Raw genomic sequence first — 17,488 nt, 5'->3', positions numbered from 1 at the left:
GGAGTGATTTGTGGAGCATAGCGATAAGGGGGGGGGGCAGAAATGAGACGGAGGGGATGATTGAAGACTGAGGAGGAGGAGGAGGGCTATGCAGAGGATGCAAGAAAGTAAAGCATATACTTGAGAGGGAGGAAGGAGGGAAACATGCTGAGGAAGCAAACGGGCTTTTACAGTTTTAAATGATTGGCCATTAAAGCGGGATGCAGCTTGAGGGGAGTGACCCTGACTTTGCCATGTAAATAGCAAGCACAACATTGAAGCTATAATTGTTTTGTTCCATTAACAGCTTCAATTCTGAGCATTTCGATTCTTGCAAAAGCAGAATTGGTCACAATAGATCTCTTGCAGGTGTACCTTATTATGTGGCCACTGAGCATGTAACGCGACTACTGTGCAGGGTAATGCATCGTTCGTTGCATCAAGTGACTGCGCTGCTGAGCTGCAACTGAAACGCAGTGCAGGTAATCAATTTAAAAGACGTCGGGCACGTGCTCTATAGTAACAGCAGCAGCGCACCGAACAAACTCACAGCAACATGTAGGTGGTCTGCTATGGTACTACAAGTTTAACTGAGGACATTGAATGACATGTCCTTGGAAAACTGGCTTTGGGGGAAACACAACTGTTAAATCATGCCAGAATTAGAGGATAATTCGGCCACTGACATATTTAAAAATCTTTTTTTTTTTTATAATATATGGTTAGATAACAGGCAATAAACAAACATATTGTAACACCCTCATGTGTGGTAAAAGGACAACACGGTTGCTGGTGCTCTTCTGTCGCTTTCTTGCCACAAGTGATGACAGAATGTACGTTCATTCAAAAGCTGCTCACGCCCAGTCGCTCCGCTCCGCTCGCTGTCTGCCCAATTTAAGCTAACCTTCCATCCAACACTTCACGACACACTTTTTATGATGACAAAGCAAATAAAGACCAACTTTTAACTTAATACAACTTTATACAACAGTGGGTTGATGACACGATTGTTTGAAGTCAAACTTGCTTAAAAAAAAAATCGTTATGGTTGGTGCGGACAAAAGTTAAATAAATGTAGATAATTTATTGGTACCTAAATGAAATCTAAACATTGGCTATTGCCATCTTCATAGATCATTGTGGTGACATTTTGTGTTACAAAAAAAGAGGACATTTAAAGTTCCCAGGGTGGTATGTCAGAATTGTTATGTCCTTCGACATTCACTCCACCGAGGAGGAAATTTGACTTCCTGTTTTAAGCATATAAGCTATAATTTTGAAAGGGCATGCACGGAACTCAGCGTTTAGCGCTAACGGTAACTTACAAGAAAGGAAAAGCCGGAACCACGTAACGTGTATTCTTTTACAACTAGGCACACGGCAGTGTTTAAAAATTTAATACTGTCAGACAATTTTAATGTGAATTCTGTTCCAATAAGTTTTTATCTAAATGAGTTATTTCACTTTTGATGCTACGCTCGCGTCATGTTAAGATAACGATATGGCTAAATACAATACTTTGTTTACTTTTCTATGTGGATATAGCAACAGAAAAGGATTCAGGATAACCCGTTCGAGAAATCGTTGGAATTATGTTTGGTCTAACTTGAAAACTTAAAACATCTTAAGTTGTATTGTCGAATGGACAAGTAGCGTCTCAGTGACGTCACGTGGAAAGTGATTGACGATGAAAGAGCAAAATGAAGATCAACTTGATGAAAGAGACTTCGCAGGTTCAATCTTCTGATTTTATATATAGAGAGAGTAGACAAAAAAAATAACTTCACACTGCTTACAAACACAAACAATTCAAAGACCAGCAGAAACGCGCGCAGCTCTCATGACTTTAACTATGGGGAATCTAGCCTCGATCAGGTTTGTAAACTTTTAAGAAACATAGACATTTATTGATTTTGGGTGGGGAAAATATAAAATAAGAACGTCAAAAATGAGCTAAGTTAATGATGTATTTATATATCACAGGAGCCTATAATTTTTTTTTCTCGTAACAATGTTTGCTATTGCATTCACATGATACACAGTACAGTATATGTTCTAAATTCTAAAATTTATTTTTCTCTGTCCCAAGATCTTACTTCAACGCTGATGCTTACAACCTGCTTGAAGAACTCGTCGAGATGACCTTCTTGTCGGAGCATGAGCAACGCATGTACAATGCAGAGGTTTTAAAATGATACATACTATTGTGTCTTGGTGTAGCTTCTCAACAGAATATTTTGTGTTTTTGTATACAATACAGAAGGCATTCATGAGGCAATATGTACTTTTGGCCAAGGAAAACCGAGTTCCACCATGTCTCTCGCCAAAAGACATGAAGATGTGGTTGCTGAAAAAAAGGAGCTTCCAGCGAGAGTGAGTACAACGTGGTCAAGAAATGTTGTTTTTTTAATTGGCTGCATGTGGAAATAACTATTTGTGTATATTTGATAGGTACCAAGATATGCGCACGAACGTGGATGCCAGAATGTTTTATATCCTTTACGTGGTGAGTACAGAATAATAGTTGCAATATTGAATGTCTAATGTAAACAAAACTAAGTGCAAGCAGGAAGTCATAAGCTCAAGAAATTTGAATATTTACACTGGAAACAATTTATAAATTGTAAAAACAAAAAAATATATATATAACTTTTCAGAAGGTAAATTCAATCCATCCCCAATTTTAACTCATTCACTGCCATTGACGCCTATAAACGTCAAAAATCATTTTAACCATTTCTATTAGTTTAACATTTTTTCTCACTTTTGTTAACAAGAGTATGAAATACTTTTTTTTTTAAATAATCTTTTTTTTTTAAAGAAAAGATTATTAAAAATTAGGGGTGTCATGCGATTAAATGTATTTTATTGTAATTAATCGCATGACTTGACTCACGATTCGTCACAAATTCTAAATCTGTTCTAAATGTACAATATATATTTTTCTAGGTTTTCATACTCTTGTTCACAAAAGTGGAAAAAAATGTTAAACTAATAGAAATAGCTCAAATGAATTTTTGACGTCTATAGCGGTCAATGGCAGTAAATGAGTTAATAAATTGTAAAAAATAAAATACAAATTCAGAAGGCAAATTCCTCCCCAATTTTAATGTGTGATGAATCTATATAATACAGTATGAGTTAAATAAACAAACTTATCTGTGATAGTCAAATCAAAAACATATCCATAAATCTACTTGACATGTGTCCAGGCCTGGACAATGGCAAGGGTCTTGCGCCTGAACAAGATGCAGAGAGAAGTGAACATGGAAGTACGTGAAGAGCAACGCCTTTCGCGATTGCTCGGGAGGAAGGTAAGCAAAATATTTCCTGCACTAAATGAACCACGTGCAACAATTCAGGCGCTTATTTACCATGTTTGTCTTTTCAAAGGTGACACTGCAAGGCCTCCACAGGTACCTGTCAGCACTGTGGCCCCGAGCCGAACGGGACACTGACACCTTCCTCTGCCATCTGCTTAATGAGCTGCTGACGTCGCCGGACAGCACCGAGATGACCGTGACACAAAAACAGTTTTTCCACCCACTGTTAAAACGCGCTCTCGGGTCCCTGGTGCGGACGACGGTCGAATCGGCTCTGCGCGTCCTTCTGCAGGAGCTGGAGCCACCTGCCAATGAGAGATCCGTCACGGCAACTTTGGCAGAAAGATCTATGGGCGCAAGCGAGGAGATTGGCAGGATGCTGATCGCCGCCCTGATTTCGATCCCCTGCCTGAGTCCTGAATGCGTCGCACAGGACGAGCTCGTGCGCCTCTGCTCCGTAGTTGCTTTGAAAATCACCCAAAGTTTGTTTCAAAAGTTCGTGGAGTGCTTTGCAAACTTCCCCCTGATGGACTCGGATGACACCTCGGTCACTGCGCGGGACAGCGTCGTGAGTGCCATTGTGCAGATGGTCTACACGGCCAGTCATGAAAACTCGTGCTTCTCTGCTGCTGTTGTACACAGCAGGGGGAATTGAAGGACTCCGGGCATTATCACGTGTATTATCATTTTACATTTGTACATTTGTTCATTAAACGGTTTAATAGAAGTACTCTCATCAAGTGTTTTTGTTTTTTGTTTTTGGTTCTCTTAGGGCAATATATATTTTCCCATTTGGGAGCTTGTCTATGTTTATGCATGTTTATTAGGGTTGGGAATCTTTAAATGTCTCACGATTCGATTCCGATTTTTGGGTCTGCGATTCGATTCAGAATCAATTTTCCATTGGGAGCGATTTTTAATTCAAAATGATTTGATTGACAATGATTTTTGCTTCAATCTATAGAAGAACATCACATGACCAAAACTAAAATCAGGTGAGCCGTGAAATTCACACTGCAAGATTGAGAGCACTTTGACGTCAATAATTTTTATGAACTCATTCACTGCCATTGACGGCTATAGACGTAAAAAATTCCTTTGAACTATTTCTATTAGTTTAACATTTTTGCCCACTTTTCTTAACAAGAGTATGAAAACCTAGAATTTCTTATAGTACATTTAGAACAGATATAAAATTTGTGATTAATCGTGAGCTAACTAGCTAAGTCCTGCGATTAATTACAATTACAAATTGTAATCGCTTGTCGCCCCTATTTTTTAATACCCTTTTTTTTTTTTAGGAATCTATGGCAGTGAAAGAGTTAATTAAAAAAAATGATGAGGAGCTGCAGCTGCATCATTGGGTGGATGGAGGCAATGTTTTAGTCGTTATTTCAACATCAAACTAGTAATTCAACAGTGCCTAGACCAACTTGTAGTATAACATAAAGACCAAATAAACAAACACACACACATATATATATATATATATATAACTACACAGTAGTGCATTATTATATTTATCCAGAGGTGACATCTTAAAGAGTTTTTGTCACCTTTGAGATTGATCATCTCTCTTTTGCCGGCATGTTTCTAAACACACATCCTGAGATCATATTGTGCACCACCAGCGGCCAATAGCTATTAATGACATAGCGATGGTGAGTTGATGCGGGTCGATAAGGAGCGGCCCTTTCTCCGCTTTTGGGTATTTGTCTCCCACGTCTCATTAAGGGAAGTTGGAGACGAGGAAGGCGACGAGAAGGGAGCAGGATAAGAGAAGCGAGTGGGAGGCCTGGTGGAAAATCCTCCTAACAGGATCGGTCTCATTCCCAAAAGAAAATGTAACCAGTCCATTGCATCAATAAAATGGTTTATTTAAAATAATATTTTACAATTGATTACAATAAGCCAACAATCTGCAGGTTGTCAGTTCTCATGTGGGGCTATTATCACAGATGCAGAAATTGATCCTTAAATAAATAATCAAGGCGACAAATTAGTCTCAAGCAGGAGACGGAGAAGCAGAGACGTGCACGCGCAACGGAGAACATCAGACACGGTCCGGTCAACAAACAGAATCCCGCAAAAATAAGCTCCGGCAAACTCCAACCGATCAATTTCGAAGCTCATCACATTCAATTAGGCCTCCTTCGCACGACTCTGTTGAAGCTCATTAATCACTTGAAGACTTTTAAAGGAAAGTAACATAACGTCTTGCAAGATGCATTAACATTGCTATCACCTACACGTCTTAAGAGCGGCAGCTTTTAAAGTGTGAGAGGCTCAACAGCTTCAGAAAAAAAAAGAAAACACATTCCGCTAACTAGCAAAATAGATCAATTTTTAGATCGGATAGTGACAGGAGACAGTCTGGGAAAGAGCATAAAACTTCCAGAAAATACTCTAGGAATTGAGTTTGTTAACGAGGGCATCCATTAACTCATTCAAACCCCAAAATGTATGAATGTTTTTTTTAATACGTTGCCATTCACTCCCCAAAAAACGTAATTATACGTTTTTTATACTACAGCATACAGAAGGCTTTGATACAGCTTCTGACATGAAGAGGTTGCATAAAGCAATGGTAGTCATCACAAAAAACGTCCAGCAGGTGGCAGCAGAATATAAAAGATCGGCCTGGGCCATGTTGCAACAAGCTCTTTTTCCCAGTGTTTTCAACATGTTTGTGAAAAAAATGATGAAACTTTGCTATATTCAAATGCAAATTGCTGCAAAACGGAAACAGATACAAATATACTTTTTTTCCTGATGAAAGAAGAGACTCTAATCTTTCCAATATATATAGAACAGAATATTCTGTGGACCTTTTACAAAATCCAGTAAAACAGCCGGGAGCGAAGGGGGTTGCTTCAGGTAAAATGGCTGGGAGTGATTAAAAACCCTGTAAAGTAATTCAGAGATTGGTTTCAAAATACATTATACAAAGATAATTGATGAAAACATGCCAAGACTGAGAACCAGATTTTAGTTTTCCACTATTTCAGTTTTCTTCATTTTTTTTTGTCTGTGACTCAAACGACGGCAAGCACTTTGGAGTTCAACGTCACTTGTCCTTCCCCAACCTGAAGGCCTTTGTTTGCATCAGCGGTTAGCAAGCTAGTTATGCTTGCACCCACAAAATGCATCTTCCCTTTGGCTAGTCCGCTGGCATGGTCGCTTTAGAGTGCCTCGTTGTCGGGACGTGAATGTGAGCAATATATTAAAAGGCTGAAGAGCAAGGAGTGGGGGTGGGGATAATTTTTCTAAAAGATCAACTTGACAGCCAGCGTGTGGACCCAGGCTTCGGGCTGGCATGGCCGCTTTAGAGCGCCTCGTTGTCGGCCATGAGTGCATGCACGTCACGGAGAGAAGAACTATGCATATTTTTTTTGAATCATTCTAATTTGTCATGTTTGCTAATAACACTCATTACTGTGGTGTGTCAATTACACAAGGCATTTATTTTCACTTCATTTGTTTTAAAAGCATCTGCATACAGTCAGTGAAAACGCAAACGTTCAGCACAAACTGTTGTGTGACAAAGGCAGACTTCCGAGTCACACTCATTTTAAAAGCACTTTTCCCCCCCAAGGGGAATAATACACAGTGAATGAATTTGTTCCAGGCTCACACAGGTGGCATTATAAAATGTTAATTAACTCTCCAGGCAATGCTTTAATGGAAATCTTCACATACTAAATGTGAGCCTCGATTCAAGTGTGGATGAGGAGAAATGTTGAACTGATGGCTTCGTCAAAATACAATATAAACATATCGTTACATTAAAACTTTACATAATTAATACTATAATGGCGCCAAGCATTATTATCATCAATAAGGCAGAATTTTTATACAGCGCTCATGTTGGATCTCATGAGCTCTGTCTGATGACATCATCGTTCACAAGTTGGCTTCTGTTTTGATTACCACAATAATGACCTTTTCCTCCTAAATGATTTGAAATGCAAATAATAATAAATATTCACACATATTCATATTTCATGGATGTTAATGTTGCATATTTTGTTTGAATAATGGTATAAGCTGTAATTACAATCTCTTATTACATTCCTCATTTGCCATACCTCATTTCGGTGCCGTTTGTATTAGATTACTCTAGGAAACAATAACAGGATATTAAATTAGACAGTTCATCACATTAGACTGCAGCTACTGTGTGTCCAGCCCTTATCGAAAGTGCATGTATGAATTTCTTTAGTGCTGTTGTAAATATTTGTCAAATACCGGCTGAATTGGGAGCGCGTGAGGGATTTACCCGCTGAGCGAGGAAACATCTGCAGCAATAAATTGTCGTATGTTTGAATTAAGGCCTATTAATCACTGCCAGTGGGGGAGCCAGCAGGGGGAGAAGGACCCCTGCTGGTCAGTCTGGGTCATGCACACAGCTCGGAGTAAACAACTGTCACTTTTTCTCAGGCTAATTCTCCAAAACGACTTAAGTCTTAAGGCTTGTTTATATAATACTATAAATCAGTCAGTCACAATTTTAAAGTAAACTACAGTGCAAACCGCATCAATCCTTGGGAGGGAGAATGTGAAAACTCCCTGTTAAAATACTGGAAAAATATATAAATATACTTCAATCAACAACAGGTTCTGACTTAAATCCAAAAGTTGAAGTGGGCCTCGCAATCTGACACATTTGGAGAACTTGCTGCTACCCAAATACTGTATGAATGAATGCTCCCATTTACCGGTAAGCTAAAAGTGCTCCAGCAATCGTCTCGGTTTAATTTCACTTATTTGTAACCAGCTTACTGGGTTTATTTGTTGCAACTTTTCCCTCCTCAAAGATTGCTTCTTTATTTATTTTTTCAGATCAGTCCATTTTCTGAAAAGATGTTTTAAAATGTTTTATCATAATGTCGTGTTTTTTTAAACACTTCTTTGACAGCTGCTCACTTTCTATAACCTCAGCACGTGGCATCCCGTAATACAAAATGCGACGTCTTGTATATACAGTGGTTCCTTGACTTAAAAGTGACCTGACTTGGTTTTTGCTTTTTGAACAAATACGAAATATAAGTGCTAGGTGGCGGAGATAAGAGCATGGTCACAGATCATATTAGACTAGCAAGTCAAGGAACCACTGATCAGTTCCCGTGCGCTTTTAGAACCCATTACAACAGGCCAAAACTGTCTTGAGGATCACGGTTTCCTGCTCCATATTTTCCAGTTTCCCTTTTAAAAGTTGCAAAAGACATTGTCTGTTCATCTCAGTCTCTTAAGGCTAACTTACCTCGCGTTGTCCGGATTGCAGTCAAGTTGACCTTGATGCTCTCGATGCATGATTATGTGCTGGATTCAAAAGTTCTCTACATGTTTTGCAGATGTTTACTGGTTCGTATGTGTCTGTTGGACGGAAGCGTAAATGCTGACCATGTCCTAAACAGCCGAGCATCTCTGCAGTTTCAGAAGAGGGCCGGGCTGGGGCGAGTGGACGATTCCGGCGTGTAGTCAAGAGGTAACGACGATCTGTCTCGCTGTGTGCCGCCATCCCTTCGGTACCTCAGCAGCTGGAAAATATTCTGCGACGGCAAACAGGACGGGGTCTGGAATAGACCTGAGAAAAAAAAACAGGAAGGATCATGTCAGGCTTTTGCTTATTGGGATTGAGGCAGGCAAAGGTTTACCTTGCCACACATACCGTCGTGGGAGCAGTTCTTGTTGTCTTTGTCCGTAGCCTCCTCCTCCAACTGTGGACATTGAAAAGAGCGCATAGGTTTCATAATACTATCCCCCCCTGCAATTATATCTGCTCTAAATGCACAATAAAATATTGTTTCAAGTTTTTCATACTTTTGTTAACATAAAATTGGACAAATATGGTTACCAAATACAAATGTGGTTGTATCTTATTTCATTGATAAAATAATTTTATAGAAAGTATTACATAAAGTTAAAAACACATACATTTCCCCCCACTAGTTGGCATTAGTGTTTCATGTTGCACATTGGTGACACAAATAGTACATTTTTATTTTCAATTTCAGAGCAATTGGTACTTGGAACATGAAGCAACTTGTGGACTCCACCCTATTCACTAGTCCCCACAGATATATTGTATTCACATTTTTAATGCCTCTGAACATCATATTTAATGCTTGTTAATGCCATTCAAGGCCTTAATTTCTTTAGCAAAATCCATTTAATGCCTTTGATTGCTTTCTAATGACCCGTGGAAAACCTGTAATAAAATCCAATAAAAATCACAAATTTATTCGCTATTGATGCAAGTCGCCAGCCAGCCAGCCATGTTAAAAGTCTGCGCTCATGCTGCCCCCCAAACTAATCTGCCCCCTAAACCAAAATCTTCCTCAAAAGGTCTTGGAGCCATGAGTTATGCAGTAAATAAAACGATGAGCTGACTAAACAGTTTAACGGCTAACGGACGGAAATTAATCTGCACACAGTTACCTTTGTGGCTGACCAGTTCCCTCTGAAATCAAGTACTGTTCAGTGGAAAGCAGCCAAAAATGGACGGTGCTTACCTCCTTTCTCCACTTGAGCTCGCAGGAAACTCTCTCGAAGCATTCGTGCATGTAGTTAAACTGGAATGACAAATAAGAAGTTATGGTAGAATGCAAAATGAATCCCTCTCCTGTGATTAAAAGAGCAAAACAAAGCTTTGTCTCCTCACATATGGTGTGAATATCTTGACCCAACGTGGTTTCTTCTCCCCTCGAACGTACTCGAAGCAAAAAGCTATGCCCTCTTCGTCGGTGTCCCACCTCTGCATCTCCCGCCACTCAAAGGCAATCACCTGGTTCTGAAGAGTGTTTGTTAGCAGACACAATGGACGGTAAGAACCACGGATTAAACCTTGAGCGAAGGGCTGAACATGAACAGACCCACTGGCCACTACATTAGGTACACCTGCTTCAGATCTGCATCAAAATCCTGTTGAAGGCATATATGGTCTATAGACCGGGGCTAGCTTTTGGAGAGGTGGACTGCACTTCATCATATTTAGAGCTGTTTCTAACATTTTAATTGCATTATTTAGAAAATGGTTCAAAATATGGGCTGCATCTCTCGTATGACGCAAGACAGTACACCACGGCAACATCACCCACAATAATGAACTGCTTTTAGTTGAATCAATACCACTGTGACGTGGACGCGGAATATTATGTTATTGTACAGGGGAAATACCAAGTTTATGTAAATCCAATTAGATCAAATAAAAAATTGATATATTAATTTCCCCCACAGATAATATTTATGGTGGGGTCTTTAGTTTTGTCCGTTTGTGTTTGTAAACAACCAATTCAAAACTGACTCCTCCCATGGCTCAACCCCCACTCTTCTCGTCAACATTGCGCCTGCCTTCAGCGACACGCCCCCCGCTCTGTGATTGGCTAGAGGGGTAAACAGAGACTTTCCGCCCACAAACGTCCCTCTCATGGCAAAACACAACAAAATGGCAAAATACAGGCAAAATACACATTAACAGATGCTCAGAGGTGTTGATTGAGAAGGATTACATGTGTATGCATCCAGTGTTTAAAAAGTGTTTATTTCGGAGTGAGAACTAAAGACCTGACCTTTAATCAAAATAATCTAGATGAGTTCGTCCGACATGGAGTCTGCATTTTTTCCCTGTGCTTCCTCCCACATTCCAAAAAACGTGCCTGCTAGGTTCATGGAAGATTCTAAGAGGTGAATGTGTGTGAATTTGTATTTGTCTATATGTGTGCTATGATTGGCTAGCAAACAGTCCAGGATGTAGTAATTTAGCAACCGGGTCAAAATATCAGCTACACCTTTTTCTTGTGAAATACCTCTGCAACTAGCATATTGAATATGATTTGTTTTCTTCTCATTGAGTAAAATAGCTTTTTATTGTTAGCATTAGCTCAGCTCAAGGTTAGTACCGGAAATCAAAGTAAAGGGAATTACTACCCCATAATAGTACCACTTTGATTTTTTTTTTTTGCTGAGGGGCAGAGTGTTTATTTCTTCAAGGGAACAACGCACACACCAGTTAAGAGCGGCGACGGCATCTATTAGAGCAGAGGTCAGTATTTTCCCGTAAACAGCCCATGTATTGGATCTCATTAGATTGTGCAAGTGTACCTGACGATTGTGCGTATATAGTTAAGTGGCGCACGCTAAGAAGCAGTTGCCCTTGCCTCGAGTGTGCCCTCCTCTGTGCAGGCGTGCAGCTTGAAGTGCTGAATGCTGATGGCCGCGATGACGTGGCCTTTACGTCTGGAGTCGCACGAGCAGTGAGGGAACAAGATTTCATTGTAGCCCTCGCAGACCCTCAACAAACTCAGATACTGTGATAGGAAAAGGGAGAGGACAGCGCGGGTTAAAGATGACTCGGAACACAATCAAGAATTTTCTGATACTTCAAAAATGACATAATGTTTGTATGATTTAGTTTTATGTATTGATACAATGGATTGTAAATACAAACAGAAAGGCCAGTTAGTGATCAAATAATAATGTATTTGTCTTTTGACTTGATACAGCAGCATCTGGCTCATGACCCGATGTTATTTTTTTTTTACTGTACACCACATTCCAAGTAACTGACATTGGCGGACTTACTATTAGGCAAAAATAGGCAAATGCCTGGGGGCCAGAATTTTCAGAAGTTTCATAATTTTCACAATGCTTAATCTATCACGAACATTTCGGGTGCTCCCCCTTCTTTTCTCTTGCAATGGAATATTCCATTTTCTTACTGTGTGAATGTTGTGTTGGTGTTATCAATTACTGGAAAAGCTTCGACACAGCTGTTGCATTTGTACGCTTTTCCCAGCACTATCATTTATCTTATTTCTCGTAAGGAATAAACCAGAAAGACAACCCTACCAATGTTTATTGTCATGATATATAATTATTATAGGTTCTGACAAACCTGGATTAAAAAGCTACTGTAAAACTGTCACTGGTGTGTGTCTGTATATGAGAGACTGACCATGGACATATTTTTCTGCTCGGCAACCTTCTGCAGCTGGTAGGATTTCTGCTCTACTTTGATGAAACCTTTCTTTACATCCTCCAAGGCCTGTAAAAAGAGAAATCAATTTAAAGAGGGGAAGAAATAAAGGTCCCGCCATTACAGAACACAACACACACCTGGTGGAAGAAGTAGCAGACAGCAAGTTGGTTGTCACTGAGCAAGGTTTCCTCTTCGGTAGTGAAGAGCCATTTCCGCATTATGAGGCAGGTTCCAGGGATGGCTGAGGTGTAGTTTTGCACGTACAGCTTGTGGGGGAACTCGTTAGGGGCGAGCTTACGTACTGAACAAAAGAAAGGAGAGCAGCTGGAGAAAGACGACAAATGCAAAATATAGAGGACAAATATGCCTCATTCATAAGATAAAAAAAAATATCTATATTTTTTATAAAACAAAAATTAATTCATTGACAATTATTATATATATTTTTTTTTATTATTATTTATAGCCAATGTGAGTAGTTTTATTTCCAATCTGTTTACACTGTTTATCTCACTTTATTTCTTACTTCTTTCTTTACTATAATTTATTTTTTCCTTTTACCCATTCATTTGGTCACACTGACTTCTAATTAAAGGAAAGTATGAGTCATAAAAGGGTACAAGTTTGGTTCTTAACTTGTTCACTCCCAGCCATTTTCACTGAAGCAATCCCCTTTGCTCCCGGCTGATTTACTGGATTTTGACTGATTTTGCAAGGCCCACAGAATATTGTGTTCTATTGCTATAAAAACACCTACCAAAAGAAAGATTAGAGTCTCTTCTTTCATCAGGAAAAAAAAACATATTTAAATCTGTTTCCATTTTGAAGCAATTAGCATTAGATTGTAGCTAAGTTTAATCATTATTTACAAATCGGTTTTAAACACTAGGGGGAAAAAGGCTTTTTGCAACACGGCCCTGGTTGATCTCTTATACTCTGCTGCCATCTGCTGGCCATTTTTGTAACAACTACCATTGCTATAAATAAGTTTTTGGGACAATGGTAATATTTAAAATAGAACACATTTATACGTTTTTGGGTGCAAATGAGTTAATTATAATATATACTCACAGAAGGTTTGCTCGATGACCTCAAACAGTGCAAAGTAGCTGGCCGTTAAGCTGTCCATCCCTAGTTTCATGACCAAAGCCTGAAAAACGAAGAAAGAGGTCAAGCAATATGAGGAATGTAACATGACTAATAGTTAAGAGACATGACAACGTTTTTTTTGTATTTTTTGTACCTGATACACCTCGTCAGTGGTGGAATTTTTGCGAACCCGCACCGTGAGCGTGGTCATATCGGGAACGGCTATTCTCAAGTCCACATCCCACACGCCGTTGTAGTTCTAGATCATGAGAGGGAAATATGTAGTCAGGTAATATGCTGCAGTGCAACAAAAAATATGCACATATTTGCATATCGTGCACAAATAGCAGTCATTTCTTACTTCATCTGACTCGGACAGGAACTCTTGCATGATGTCACTCTCGCCAATGATCCTCACAGAGCACACTGCAGATAAACGGTATAACAAGTGGAAGTGGAAAGGTGGATGTTATACGAGTCCTCCCAGTTCAGTGTGCAGTAAATATTATTAGAGTTCATAAATATGTATACATATTTGGGACTTATTTATGATGCACGCTGCAAGGTGCACTAAAAGATATGCCAAAAGAACCTTCTCACTCCACACCTCTCTCCAGATATTCTTCCAGGCCTCTGCGCCGCGTATCCAGCTGCTGTTCCGACAGAGAAAAAGGCCATTTCCCGGGCAGTTTGGGGAACGTGAAGTTGCCAAACTCTCTCTTCAGGTTTTGGTGAAGTATCACAAACTCTCGATAGCGTTTGGAGCACAGCTGCCGTCCCGCTATGTAGACATTATATACCTGGAGGGAGATAAAGATAACTATATAGCGCATTTGCTAATGTAACAACATACTGTTTAATTAGCATTGGGCTTTAGAGGTTCGACCAAAACTTTCCAGCACTCAAATCTTCCTCTCAGGTACTCACCACAAACTTATCCTGATTGAGCTCAGTGTGTTTGTAGCTGGGCACCGAGATTGGGACGGCCTGCTTGTCCAAGTAGTCGTAACAGGATTGGGCCGAGCCGTCGTCCCCGACATCCAGACAGTCGGCTTCCTGAGGCGGCACTGAGAGAACGGTCAGCACCAGCTCCCTCTCTCCGGCCCGGATCAGGTCCACCACCTGCTTGTGCGTCGCGCCTTCGACATTCACTTTGTTACTATTCAAAGGAAGGAAGACGTGTCAAGGAAGGCAAAATGATAAGTAATTCACAGACAAGGGTCACAACAATCACAATGTTATACCATCAAATATGGAAAAATTAAGTTAAGATCACTTCTGAACATTTTTTAAATTGACCTGAAATCTTCCTGAGTCAAAGTGAACCATTAGCTTTAAAAAAAAAAAAAAAAAAGACAGTAAATTAACCTTACTCGGTTCATGTTGTCAGCTAACCTGAGCCAACTCTACACTCTTATTCGCCGATTCCCACGTCAGTCACCTTTTAAAGCCACACACACTGAAAGACAAACATATTATAGCACCTAACATAAGGGTGGCGACCTCAAGTGGACCATAATCATGCCTGCACCTCATATGCACCTGTTGTGTGTTGAACACTGTAATATTGCCATTTTTAACTCATTCACTGCCATAAATTCATTTAAAAAAGATTATTAAAATTTAGGGGCAAGCGGCGATTACATTCTTTAATTGCAATTAATCGCATGACTTCAGTAGTTAACTCGCGATTAATCACAAATTTCATATCTGTTTTAAATGTACAGTAAAAAAAAATCTAGGTTTTCATACTCTTGTTAACAAAAGTGGGAAAAAATGTTAAACTAATATAAATAGTTCAAATTAATTTTTGACGTTTATAGCCGTCAATGGCAGTGAATGAGTTAATAAGCAAAGACAAAAAATCATCCAAATTGGAAGTTGGGTTTTTGTGCAAAAAATCTGCCACCATGAAGCAAGAGCGGGGCACAGTGTAAGTTAAGTATGTGGAGCAGCTGTTCGTGCTAAAGCAGCTGCCAAAAGTGCGCTTCAAGCTAATTAAAACAATTCCCAAAAGGACCTGGTGGTGTTTTGTGTTACTATCTTGCTAATGGCGCTGATAGATAACAGCGGTGATGCAAGATGCTGGTCGCAGAGGCAGCTAGAACACAGACCAACAGGAAATGCTTTCAGTGGAACTTGTGACTGACAGCTGATCTGTTGTCAGCTGTTATTATTATGTCACACAGCACGGTATAATGCGACATGGGTCCAACAAATGAAGCCAGGAGGTAGAATGAGAGGCAGTAAGCAGGTGAAGTGACAAAAAATAATAAAAGCGGTGACCAGTGCAAAGCACCGACTTAGCACTTTGGCAGCACTTCAATCCTGCAGTTTTATGACTCCATAAGCACCTCATGCAGTGACTTTTGGTCCTGCAACTTCAGCGCTTTCCACTGTGTCATCAAGTCAGTTGTTTCCCTGTGTTTCCAGGGAATGATTTATGTTTTCAATTGCCTTGGTTCACCTGTGATGAGATCTCTTTTTTGTTGTTGGTCATTAATGATTTCACCCTCTCTGCAAAACAGTCTACTTGTAGAAGTACTTGCACAGTGAACTTATTTGTCATCATTTTTGCCTTCACACGCCACATAACATATTTGAAAGAAGTCTAAGTAATTACATTTTCAGGGGCTCAAAAGTATATACATAAATAGCCCTACACCTCAAAGTTCATCTTGGTATGTCAGCAGCCACAGTTTTTGTTTTTTTTAATCAAATATTGCTATGAGCATTTTCAACAGCAAATTAATTTTAAAGCAATGAGATATCAAAATAAAGTTTCATACGGACAATGACAAAACCTATACACAAGCGCCCAGAAATATTGGGGTCACCAAACTGCCAGGTTACTACAGGCTATCCATTGCCAAAGCGGCATGCAGCTGCCAGCCAATGAGATGGCAACTTTGCCAGAGAAAAACCAATCAGGGATAACCGTTCCTGTCTTTGCATACCTTGCACGCACGCACGCACACACGCACAGATGAAGCCGAAGCGGATGCTGCACGCTGTCCTCTCCATAGCAACAGAGCCTAACATCATCAACCGCCAATCAGTGTAATGCGGTCAAATGCAAGTCACAATTTAGTGATGCTGAGAGTGAACTGGCTTGGTGGCGATAGGTCGAATAAAAAGTGTGCAATTATTAGAATTGGGGTGCGGGATGGAACTAGTGTGACAAGAATGTATAATGACCCCTTGCACAAACATCCTATTCACGAGCCCAGTGCAGCTTTCACACTGACACACTGTCTGTCGCGTTGATTTTGTGAACAAACAGTACAATAGTACAAAACAATAGAAGCATGGGTGTTCCACTTACACTTCAAGGATCCTGTCCCCTTTCGAAATACCGGCTCTCTCGGCAGCACCTCCCGGTAGGACTGCACTGACGTGCTGCAGCGGAGCGTACAGTTCCCCGTTAATGCTCCGAAGTTGCCCTCCTTCACTAACTTGGCCCCGTACGTTGAAACCATAACCCGAGTCTGACTTGACTATTCGGATAAGCCGTGGGCCCGACGTCACGGTGCTGCTCGGGCTCTGGAAGACGCCGTAGCCGCCACCGCCACCGCCACCGGCGTCCGGAGTCATGTCGCCGCTTCGGGTGCCGTTACACGCCGAATGCTGAGGCAGCGGTGTACAAAACGCGTGCCCCTGGACATCCGCCATTTGTTACAGCACTTTTGCCATCCGCCCCAGTTGGGAAAACGGAGATTAAGCGACGGATATTAGCTGTATAGCGGCAGGCTAATCAACTGTGTTAGCTAACCCGTTAAACTGGCCGGGAGAGCGGAAAATTCCGAAAGAAGCCGATGGTTAACGAGACCGCGCCTCGGCGCGTTCACGTGAACTGTATCAGTGGTGGCTGAACCAAACGGAGTGATCGCTTTTGAGCAAAAATAAATAAATCTTTGAAACAAATCTCACGGTAAACCACCAAACAAAAACGTCACATAACGTATGAGTACTAAAAATAAAGATGATGTCGTCTCATTTTACTACAATTGACGTACTTTGTGTGCAATCTGGGTCGGTTAAATTGAACACAAAACTGACCTACTCTCGGGAAGCCATGACTTATTCTCACAGATGGATAGTTGCCAAACATTGTACT

At 40.4% G+C, this 17,488-nt stretch overlaps 2 protein-coding genes and 1 long non-coding RNA gene across 5 annotated transcripts; 2 read left to right on the top strand and 1 right to left on the bottom strand.

Moving 5' to 3' along the window:
• The first annotated feature begins 1,295 nt into the window (after nt 1-1,295).
• On the top strand, nt 1,296-4,032 carry LOC147172405 (uncharacterized). 2 transcript variants are annotated; one of them, XM_086078998.1, is made up of 6 exons: nt 1,296-1,854; nt 2,069-2,149; nt 2,240-2,352; nt 2,431-2,485; nt 3,192-3,293; nt 3,373-4,032. In XM_086078998.1, the coding sequence occupies exons 3-6, from the start codon at nt 2,249-2,251 to the stop codon at nt 3,955-3,957; spliced, it is 846 nt and encodes a 281-aa protein (XP_085935124.1). In that variant the 5' UTR covers nt 1,296-1,854; nt 2,069-2,149; nt 2,240-2,248; the 3' UTR covers nt 3,958-4,032. The 2 variants fall into 2 exon arrangements, with proteins under 2 accessions (XP_085935124.1, XP_085935123.1); XM_086078997.1 differs by having other exon boundaries at nt 2,069-2,162.
• A 2,715-nt stretch (nt 4,033-6,747) lies between these two features.
• snx27b (sorting nexin 27b) lies at nt 6,748-17,234 on the bottom strand. 2 transcript variants are annotated; one of them, XM_086079232.1, is made up of 13 exons: nt 16,697-17,234; nt 14,299-14,530; nt 13,979-14,171; nt 13,733-13,797; nt 13,526-13,630; nt 13,354-13,432; nt 12,420-12,583; nt 12,259-12,348; nt 11,462-11,611; nt 9,967-10,095; nt 9,818-9,877; nt 8,960-9,022; nt 6,748-8,889 (listed from the first exon to the last, which is right to left on the bottom strand). In XM_086079232.1, exons 1-13 carry the CDS (start codon nt 17,041-17,043, stop codon nt 8,836-8,838), a joined length of 1,731 nt encoding a protein of 576 aa, XP_085935358.1. In that variant the 5' UTR covers nt 17,044-17,234; the 3' UTR covers nt 6,748-8,835. The 2 variants fall into 2 exon arrangements, with proteins under 2 accessions (XP_085935358.1, XP_085935357.1); XM_086079231.1 differs by having other exon boundaries at nt 8,974-9,022; nt 16,697-17,233.
• LOC147172404 (uncharacterized) lies at nt 10,759-12,006 on the top strand. The gene is made up of 3 exons (XR_015095429.1): nt 10,759-10,988; nt 11,277-11,346; nt 11,487-12,006. It is a non-coding gene; the product is annotated as an uncharacterized LOC147172404 (long non-coding RNA).
• Nucleotides 17,235-17,488: the final 254 nt, after the last annotated feature.

This window comes from Leptonotus elevatus, chromosome 6 (assembly GCF_054856555.1).
Source record: "Leptonotus elevatus isolate MCC_2025b chromosome 6, RoL_Lele_1.0, whole genome shotgun sequence".
Classification (NCBI taxonomy): domain Eukaryota; kingdom Metazoa; phylum Chordata; class Actinopteri; order Syngnathiformes; family Syngnathidae; genus Leptonotus; species Leptonotus elevatus.
Note: the sequence above shows the minus strand (reverse complement) of the source record. Positions and strands in the feature narration are given on the sequence as shown.

Coding starts and splice junctions, on each gene's coding strand:
- snx27b (XM_086079231.1), bottom strand. CDS start 17,043: ATGGCGGATGTCCAGGGGCACGCGTTTTGTACACCGCTGCCTCAGCAT. Junction 11,612..12,258: donor AGCAGAAAAATATGTCCATG/GTCAGTCTCTCA, acceptor TTCCTATCACAG/TATCTGAGTTTGTTGAGGGT. Junction 9,878..9,966: donor TCAAGATATTCACACCATAT/GTGAGGAGACAA, acceptor TTGTCATTCCAG/TTTAACTACATGCACGAATG.
- LOC147172405 (XM_086078997.1), top strand. CDS start 1,820: ATGACTTTAACTATGGGGAATCTAGCCTCGATCAG. Junction 2,163..2,239: donor AACGCATGTACAATGCAGAG/GTTTTAAAATGA, acceptor TATACAATACAG/AAGGCATTCATGAGGCAATA. Junction 3,294..3,372: donor CGCGATTGCTCGGGAGGAAG/GTAAGCAAAATA, acceptor GTCTTTTCAAAG/GTGACACTGCAAGGCCTCCA.